This window comes from Alosa alosa, chromosome 8, assembly GCF_017589495.1.
Source record: "Alosa alosa isolate M-15738 ecotype Scorff River chromosome 8, AALO_Geno_1.1, whole genome shotgun sequence".
In the NCBI taxonomy this organism is placed as follows: domain Eukaryota; kingdom Metazoa; phylum Chordata; class Actinopteri; order Clupeiformes; family Clupeidae; genus Alosa; species Alosa alosa.
In genome coordinates, this window is record NC_063196.1 from 24,139,135 (window position 1) to 24,149,134 (window position 10,000).

At 42.6% G+C, this 10,000-nt stretch overlaps 1 protein-coding gene across 1 annotated transcript in view; it reads left to right on the top strand.

Moving 5' to 3' along the window:
- The window catches only part of nbas (NBAS subunit of NRZ tethering complex), a 201,557-nt gene that overhangs the window by 12,521 nt on the left and 179,036 nt on the right, over nucleotides 1–10,000 (top strand). Inside the window, 3 exon segments of the mRNA XM_048249961.1 lie at nucleotides 1,291–1,424; nucleotides 3,734–3,867; nucleotides 5,401–5,499. Of these exon segments, the coding sequence (XP_048105918.1) occupies nucleotides 1,291–1,424; nucleotides 3,734–3,867; nucleotides 5,401–5,499 (367 nt within the window).

Genomic DNA, 10,000 nt, shown 5'->3' on the forward strand with positions numbered 1-10,000 from the left:
CTGTGTGTGTGTGTGTGTGTGTGTGTGTGTGTGTGTGTCTTGTGTGTGTGTGTGTGTGTCTTTGGTCTTTTCATCCTCTTACTGGTGCCCTCTGTCTTTCTTAACCTCTTCCTAAGGGCCTTGCTATGCAATAGCTGTTATAGATGAAGCCCAAATGACCTCCCGTCCCTGATGCCACTTGTCCTTCCCTTCTGTGTTGTGTCTGGTTATGGGAATTGCAAAAAAAAAAAAAAAAAAAATTATAATTATGTGTGAATTTGTCTGTGTCTCTCTGTGTGTGTGTTTGTGTGTGTTTGTGTGTGTGTGTGTGTTAATTACATACTCTGTGATTAATTAATGCATATAAAGTTTTGCTGTGAATGTGTTTTTAAATGTTAAACTCATATATTAAATAATCAGCATTAGTGACATTAATAATCTTTTTGTTATTTTCACTGTTCAAATAATGGCCATAATAATCCTAATATGCTGCTGAAAATAAATTCAAAAGTGCTTTGGGAATAAGTTTTTTTTTCCACATACAAGGCATTTCAGGCCACAGATATAACCTAGGGGACACAATGAAAATAAATTAATACTCCCCTCTATGTCAACACTATTTCTTTGCATTGATGTGCAACTTTAGAGTTGACAAACTCCAGTGATATGCAAATTTCTTGCTGCAGACATTGCAGAGGACTTTATTTCATATCAAAACTTTATTTTTATCAACACCATCAGGCGTTTTAAGTAAATGTTCCAATCAATGATCTAGGCAGCACATTTTCTTCTCTCTCCATTTTACAGTCTAATGGTTACTGACTATAACGGCTCGGGGTCAAAGGTCATACGGAATCGATTAATCTGTGTTATTTTTTTTAATCAGTTAATTTTTCTCAAATTAATTAATCAAAATTAATTAGTTATTTTGACAGCCCTAGTTTTGAATATTCAATATAATCCATTGTTAGAAGTTTGAGAAAAAAAATGAGAGAGAGCGAACGAGAGAGGGGGAAGGAAGGAGTGAAACAGAAAAACAGATAGATAATGATGTTTTTTTGTTAGGATGGGCATCTGTAATGTTTGAAAAACAGTAAGTGTTTGATCTCTCTAGCGCCCCCTGATTGGGATAATGTCCTGTTTACCTGTTTAACGACGTGTCCTGTTGCATCTCTTTAGCGCCCCCTGACTGGGATAATGTCCTGTTTACCTGTTTAACGACGTGTCCTGTTGCATCTCTTTAGCGCCCCCTGGCTGGGATAATGTCCTGTTCACCTGTTTAACGGCGTGTCCTGTTGCTTGTGCCCACAGTGCCCAAGGACCCCAACCCTCAGTGGCGGCGGGTGGCGTGGAGCCACGACTGCGCCCTCCTGGCGTACGCCGACAGCACCGGCACTGTCCACGTCTTCGACCTGCATGGCAGTGAACTCTTCGTCATCCCACCGGTACTGCCTCTGCCTCTCTCTCTCCCTCTCTTTCACTCTCAGCCGCTCTCTCTCTCTCTCTCTCTCACTCTCTCTCCCTCTCTCTTTCACTCTCAGCTGCTCTCTCTCTCACTCTCTCTCTCTCTCTCCTCTCTCTCTTCTCTCACTCTCTCAGCTGCTCTCTCTCTCTCTCTCAGCTGCTCTCTCTCTCTCTCTCTCGCTCTCTCACTCTCTCCCTCTCTCACTCTCAGCCGCTCTCTCTCTCGCTCTCTCACTCTCTCTTTCTCTCCCTCTCTCTCTCACTCTCTCTCGCCTCTCTCTCTCTCTCTCTCTCACTCTCACTCGCTCTCTCACTCTCTCTCCTTCTCTTTCTTTTCTTTTCTCAAATTCAATGAGCTTTATTGGCATGTCTCCCTCTCCCTGGCTCTCTCTCTCATACACACTCACACAAATGCACACACACACAGTGCACACAGTGACCTTGTTCTTGATCAGCCTAAGCCCTAAACTGTTTTTGCTGCATTAAGTGTGTGTGTGTGTGTGTGTGTGTATTTCCATTTCTATATTTAAATTGGGTTATACAGTATGTTTCAGGGTGAGCAGTATCCTGTGTGTGCGTGCGCGTGTGCGTGTGCGTGTGCGTGTTTTTGTGTTGTCTATCAGTCTGGGTCTAACGGTGCTCCAGGCGCTGTTGTCTAGAGAGGGGAACTGTTCTCGCTCTGCTGCCCAAGCGTGCAGCTCATTTTCTGGCTCTTTGCTGTTCTAAGCCCCCCTGCTGCCCTGGCGGCCTCAGTCGCCTCCGATCAACACAACCAAACACTCCCACTCTCCTCCTCTCTCTCACCCCTCATCTCTCACTCCTCCTCTCTCCCTTACTCCTCCTCTCTTTTTCCCCCTCCTCTCTCACCCCTCATCTCTCACCCCTCCTCTCTTTTTCACCCCTCCTCTCTCACGTCCTCTCACCCCTCCGCTCTCACTCCTCCTCTCTCCCTTACTCCTCTCTTTTTCACCCCTCGTCTCACCCCTCCTCTCTCACTCCTCATCTCTTTTTCACCCCTCCTCTCTTTTTCACCCCTCCTCTCTCACTCCTCCTTTCTCCCATACTCCTCCTCTCACCCCTCATTTCTCCCTCTCTTTCACTCCTCTCTCACTCCTCCTCTCTCCCCTCTTCTTCAGTATTGCTCTCTCTCTCACACTCTTTCTATAAAAAATCTCTCTATCCCTTCCTCTATACCTCTTTCTTTCAGTTTCACTGTTTTCTTTATGAATTTCCTTTGACTTTGGCTTTCTGGGCTCCTTCTCTTCCTCCTCATTGTCCTTCTCTTCCTCCTCATCTTCCTCATCCTCCTCTTCCTCCTCCGTCAGCTCCTCATCCTGGCCTCTGTGTTTCTTTAACTAATGGCTAGAGTGAAAGTCAGATTGCAGTTGACCCCTTTATCATTTCATCTTGTTTTATCATTTTATCATTTCATTCTTCATATATCATCATATGCCCAAACCTTTTTTCACGATGGCAATAGAACTCACAACCACCACCACCACCACCAAACCCATATCGCTGGGCTTCTCTCTCTATCTCTGTCCATCTACTGTAATGTTTTATTGCAGTTCTTGGTACACAAATGGCTCTTTACTGGCCCAAGTTTTCTCTCTGAAACTGCATAATTCTGTGTTGTTATGATGCTATTAAACAGTTGTGTCACAAATATACTGTATACCCTTTGTGGTTACTCATTAATTTGGTGATTTATTTTGTATTTAATATGCCCTTTAAGAAGCTTTAGTCTTTATACATATTTTTTAATTGTGAATAATTCTTTTAAAAGTATGAGATATTAATTAGTTATTTAAGTTTAATAACTAATATTTTAGTTATAAGTTTGATATATATATATATATATATATATATATATATATATATATATATATATATATATATATATATATATATGGATAAGGATAAGGATATATACTTTTTTGATCCCGTGAGGGGAAATTTGGTCTCTGCATTTAACGGTGAATTAGTGAAACACAAACAGCACACAGTGAACACACAGTGAGGTGAAGCACACACTAATCTCGGAGCAGTGAGGGGTTAGGTGCCTTGCTCAAGGGCACTTCAGCCGCGGCGCACTGGTCGGGGCTCAAACCGGCAACCCTCCGGTTACAAGTCCAGAGTGCTAACCAGTGTGTGTGTGTGTGTGTGTGTTGCAGTTATAATATGTATATGTTATATAGAAAGATTAAAAGGTAAAATAGTAATAAAAACAATAGTCTTTTCTGAAAATTCAAACTTCTGTCTGTCTTTCCTCCCTCTCTCCCTGTCCCAGGCGGTGAGTTTCCCGGGGGACTTCAGTTATGCTGCAGCTGGTCTTGTGTTTCTGGAGTACACAGCCAGTGCCCAGTGGTCTGCAGAGCTGCTGGTCATAACCTACAGCGGTCAGCTCAAGAGCTACCTGGTCAGGTACGACCCCCGGCCTTCAAGGTACGACCCCTGGCCTTCGACCTACGACCCCTGACCGTCCCACATTTACATTTAGATTTGCATTGGTTCATGAAATCTCTGATTTTCAGTCTCATAATGAAAAAACTAACCAGTAAGAGAAAGCGTGTTTGTGTTTGTGTGTTTGTGTGTGTGTTGTGTGTGTGTGTGTGTGTGTGTGTGTGTGTGTGTGTCAGTTAAACAGCACAACTTAAAGTACTGTCGCTGGTCATCATCTGCAGTGGTCAGCTCAAGACTGGTCCTTGACCCTTGACCCTGAACGTATTTGCCCAATCCTTATTGGCAGAGAGAAAGAGAGAGGGAAGGAGAATAAGTGTGTGTGTGTTTCTTGTGTGTTTGTCCCTAGAAAGCGCAACTGTTATTTTTAATTGCACAGAGAGAAGTGTGTGTGTGTGTGTGTGTGTGTGTGTGTGTGTGTGTGTGTGTGTGTGCATACACACACACAGAGCTCTCCTTAATCTTCCTGTAAACACAGACTCTGTCAGTGAGTTTGTGTGTGTGTGTGTGTGTGTGTGTGTGTCCGTGCCTCAGTGTGTGATAATGTTTCTGTCCGACATGGATTATATTAACCTTATGGCTTTAGAGTCCTATACACACACACACACATACACACACATACACACACACATACACACACACTAGGTTAAAGAGGGGCCATTTATTCATGGTCTCTTGGTTTGCTTGCTCTCTGATGCAATTTGGTGTGATATATTTGGAATACAGCCAAACACTCAAGTGGCAGAGATACTCACTCATAGGGATTACACACCCTTGACAATCAAACACACTCATACACACAAGCGCTCTCTCTCTCTGTCTCTCTCACACACACACACACACACACACACACACACACACACACACACACACTACAGCCTTTTGGCATCTGTGTTTTTCTGAAAAGTTCCATGACTTTCAGAAAGCTTTATTGGTCTTTTTAGAGTTGCTCACGCACACACACTCACACACGCACGCACGCACGCACGCACGCTTAGTAATAGCTGTGGCGGGTGTGTGATTCTCAATCAGATGTTTAACTATTGCTTTGGAGTTTCAGAGGAATTTTGTTTTGTTTTTTACACTGTGCGATGTTAAGCTCTCTCTGCGACAGAAAAAAAAAAAAAGAAATGAAAAAGGAAACAGAAAAAAGGGGAAAAAAATCTCCCTGGACTTTCCAGATTACAATGTCCATGTCCGTCCTTCAGCTTCCTCAGAAGAAAGAAAAGGAGAATGTTAGATTGTTCTCCCCCTAATCCAGACCTCCTGAGGTTCCCCATGTGCGACGGGGAAATAGGCCCCCTTACTGTAACCCCACTTTTCTCTCCATTTGAAAGGTTCCTTCTTTGTAGATCCAATTGGATTTTGGTGTTTGTGGTTGTAGAGACCTTGGTTTTCATTGTGACCTTGAAAAAAAAAAAAAAAAAAATTTTAATTGCTAACTTTTAATGCAACTTAAATGTGTGTTTGTGTGCGTGTGTGTGTTTCCTCTGCTAGTGTTGGCACCAATCAGGCCTTCCAAGAAAGCCACACCTTCAGTTTCTCTGCCCACTACACCAATGGCATCACCACGGCCATCTACCACCCAGGCCACAGGTCAGTGTGTGTGTGTGTGTGTGTGTGTGTGTGTGTGTGTGTGTGTGTGTGTGTACGAGCACAAGCACATATCCATGTGTGTATCAGTGAGTGGTTTTTGCATGTGTGTGTGCCGGTGTACTCACTGGCGTGTGTTCATTTGTGTATGAGTACGTAGGTCATTACCTGTCCGAGAGACATTATTGACCAAGCTGGTACGATGTCACTCCTGTTACCCTTCTGAGACTCAAGGCCATGTAGAGTATGGTGTGTGTGTGACAACAATTCAATGGGAGTGACATTTGGAGTTTTTAAAATCCTGATAACAGCCTTCGATTGGCTTTCGAAGCCTTTCGAAGCCTCTAGGACAAAGGACATGCCTACAGTGGGTCCTAGTTAAAAATTGACACTTCATTCACGATCAAGGTGATTCACGCAGCTGGGTGAAATGTAAGTACAACTGCAGCCGCTTGGGGGCACCATAGTCTGCTGTGGCGTTTCCGCGGTCGAACCCGGACGGCGCATTCGACAGCAAAGGGCTGTGATTGGCGAGTTTTCAGCGTTTTCTGTGTTTTTAGCAGCCCTGCAACATGCTAGTCCACTGTAGCCTAAGCTTTGTACATAATGTTTAACATAGTTTTGGATTCAGTGGCAAGATTTCTTGATTGTACAGTGCCTGTCTCTCAGTAATGTTTTAAAATGAGAGCTTCGTCAGCTGGCAGTAGGCTACTTTGTCGGTAGTCATGAGAAGTTAAACTTGCTAACAGAACATAAATATGCTGCCCAGAAACCTTGTGAATAGTTCTGATTTTTTTTTACTACACTAACGAGGTTGAAATATAGCCTTTGCCTACAGCATCTCCTTAACAGTAATGTTAACAAAATGACAGCATTCATATGACAAAGGAAAACGAATTCGGTCACTCAAGACTGTGCCACAGCAACCAGTGTAGGCTACATTCCTACCCAATAGGCTACTCGAAACAGATAAGCGTTGTCTGGCGGTCAAAGTGGGTTAATGCACGTATATCAGAACAGGTCTGCAACTTTCAGGCAGTTCTGAGTTTGATTCTAGGCAGGAGCAGAGCCATATAAAGGCCTAGGCCTATTGTTATCATTTTTTACAAGGTGTTGCTCCTGGCAATACTTGTTTATAAGGCGTTTGGTGATTAATTGAGCTGTTTTGGGACCGTTAAGCGTTCTTTATAATGGCGCATCACGAGGGGAGTAAAAGCGACTGTTCTGCAGCTGTTACAACTGTAGGCTACAATGATTGCAATACAAAAATATCGCGGCGTGTTAGTTTAGTTAGTTTTGTGATTTTTGCACTTTTGCCTCATGTGTTTTCAGGTTTGAGGGCTTATTTTGCCAAGATTGACCTTGGTAGACTCTGCATATGTTATTTCTCCATTATGGAAAATAAAGTCTATTTTTTCGACACCGTCTGTTATTAGTTCAATAAGAAGTGTTGCTTGTTAAAACATGTGACTAGTGAAACTCAAATGATTTTAGAAATATTTAGCCAAAGCCAAAAGTGTTAGAGAAGGAGAGATGCGGTGCAGCTCAGATGTCTTCTTAATTTTTCTTTATTCTTTAGTAAAAGGTGCAGAACATTATTCAACTTTAAAGACAGAATCTACACGCAGGGCACAACTAGGCTACTTGTTGTTTTCTTTTACTTTCGCTATCTATATATGGTTATCAGCACACAATGTTGGGCTAATTCACTAGTTATGGATATCACAAGTTTAAACAACGAAAACAGAAAGGATGGAGACAGCAAAGCTAGAGGAGTTATTCCAGATGGGCAAGAACAAGGTAGGCAATTGGTGTGCTTGTCAGGACGTTAGATTACAGCTGTTTAAAGCCAGATGTCACGGTATGCTAGAACAAAACTAAAGGTAACTATAGCTGTATCAATTTGGGGGTGGGGGTGGGTGGGTGGGTGTACGTACCATATCTCTCTCTCTCTCTCTCTCTCTCTCTCTCTCACACACACACACAGTACCTTTCTTAGCCACAGTTAATTTTAGTGGTGATATGTGTTATGGACATTGTTATGCACATTATTGACTGCAGTATTCTCATCAATGTCAGTCCATGAATGCATATTGATCAGTTGTTAACTAATACTGTAGGCCTAGAAGTTGCATTTGAAAATGTTACTGTTGTAGGCTGTTTGTTTTTTATTTCAGCCACACTGTTTTAAAGTGGTTAGGACCATTACACACCAATTTTGAATAAGCCATACTGCAATACCGATTTCATGGTTGCACCATGCACATGTTCGCCGATTATGTTGCCCTCAGTAACCTATAAATTCAATGATGTGGCGCTCGATGAAAATGAGTGTGACACCCCTGCTGTCCTGGCCTGGCCTGGTTGCACCGGATTGTGGCCAAACGACAGAAGCGCGGAGAACCCTCCTTTGTCTACCAAAAAGTGTTACTTTGTGCCCCGCGCTCCCCCACTGCTTGTGAAAGAAGGGGGGGGGAGGGGCTTAACGTGAAAAAGCTTAATGTCCCAAAACGGAAAAGTCATAATGGTAGGCTACAGGAAGTGGGGGAGGGTATGGGATGACCAGAGCCGTCTTCGCTGTGCTATTCAGAAAGCATCTTATTGTCTTTCCAGGCGCACACAGCTCGTTATAGCCTATCGAGTGCCTTAGCAGGCTCTGCTCTTGGGTTTGGCCTCACAGCGAACTCAACCCTCTTGTTGCTTGCAGTTTGTTAAATAAAGCGATGCAGATTACATTATTTATTTCTGATTAATTGCGTCTTTTTTGCAACATCTGCTTGTTAGGCTGGGCTACTGTCAATGTCCTGTACAGGTACAACAATTGCTGGTGTAGGCCTACAGGCTATCAATTAGGGACTGTTCGTTATTTATTTAAGGGGCTACCAGAGGAGTTTTGGGAGCGTTAGTCAAAAAAGACGTGACCCTCCCTCGCCAGCAAGACATTTTTCTATGACACTCCAAAGTGATTGAGAAAAAACGCATGGCCCTCCCTAGTCCCAACAATTTAGGCTATTGATGCCTTCTGTCTACTGGGTCAATTTGGGAGCTTGCATGATAATGACTCCTTCCTTGAAATGCCTTGAAAAGGCTGTCGTTTGCACAATTTCACAAATAATCACTGGGACCCGAAACAAACTTGTCAACTTTTCCCGGTTTATCGCGTATTTTAACTTTTTCCTCGCTGTCTTAGGAGGAGGCTGCAGGGCCGTCGCAAAGGGGTGCGAGGCCCTGTCTGAACTTGACAGATGCATTAACTTACGTGCATGAAATCATGCGATAGCTTACTTTTACACATAGCCAAGGCTACCGTCGGTGCATTTAATAATAATTTAATAGTAGCCTAGTCTAATAAGCTACACCAGCTTGTCTTTAAGAGGGAAATTGTATAGCCTATAACATTAGCTGAGTATTTGGCCATATGGTGTTTATCATAGGCTACATCATGAAACCAAATATGTAACAAAGGCGAACACTTTAACAGGGGAAATTAATTGGGCATGAATCATTGTGCTGAGCGGTAGTCAATGCAGAAACACCACGACATTCAAACTGTTGATAAGATGTGCACTATGGAAATTGGTCTGTAGGCTAACAATGTACTTGTACAGGCAAATGTTCAACAATTGCTGTACAGGCTATAATCAATTAGCTAAATCATTTGTCAAGCTGTTTAAATTGGTTGCTACATTCAAACGCAAAAGGTGCTTTGATATATTTTTTCGTTTGAGCGATGGCAAGCAGGCATGCTCGTTGCAATGAATGAGGATAATTGGTTTTATCTGCGGATTTATTTTTTGCATTTTTTGAATATGACGTTACACTATCAAATCTATAAAAGTAATCTTACAAACAATTGCATCTACATTTTCATATTAGACAAATAAGATATATTCCCAAAAGTCTCCGCTATTGTATTATCATATATATGTTTGGTAATGGCTCAGCTTTCTCTGATTGTTCTACTGACTTGGAAAAAACTGCATTATGGAAGCAGTAAGTCAAGTGCATCAAAAATAGTAGTGGCAGAACTCCCAAAGTGACACCTTGTGGTTGTTTGTGTCAACTGCAGTTTGTGCCATTTCTGCTGAGAAAATGGGGTGCGTGATTCCTGAAGGAACCCGTCCAAACTTAACGGGGACCCACTGTATAGCATACATTAATGCCATAACATAGATAATGTATAGATAATGTATATGGGAAGAACTAGGGTTTGACTCCATCGCTTAGGTGTCACCTGACTCTACTGTATGTGTAAATGCACTGTAAGCCATATAGACAATCACTTTATCAGGGCCAAAAGTGTTCAGGCACCGTGACTGAATCCAGGCGTGAGCTCTTATGCTTAAGATTTGAAAATATGCAATGAGACTACAGTATATATGACATCCTCATAAATGTCTGATGAACTTCAGGCAGAGACATTTCTATTGCTTTAAGCCCTGCTTTGTTATTTTACTTTACCGCTGTTCATTCAAGTTGATGAATCACGGCTCTCGACTCTCGA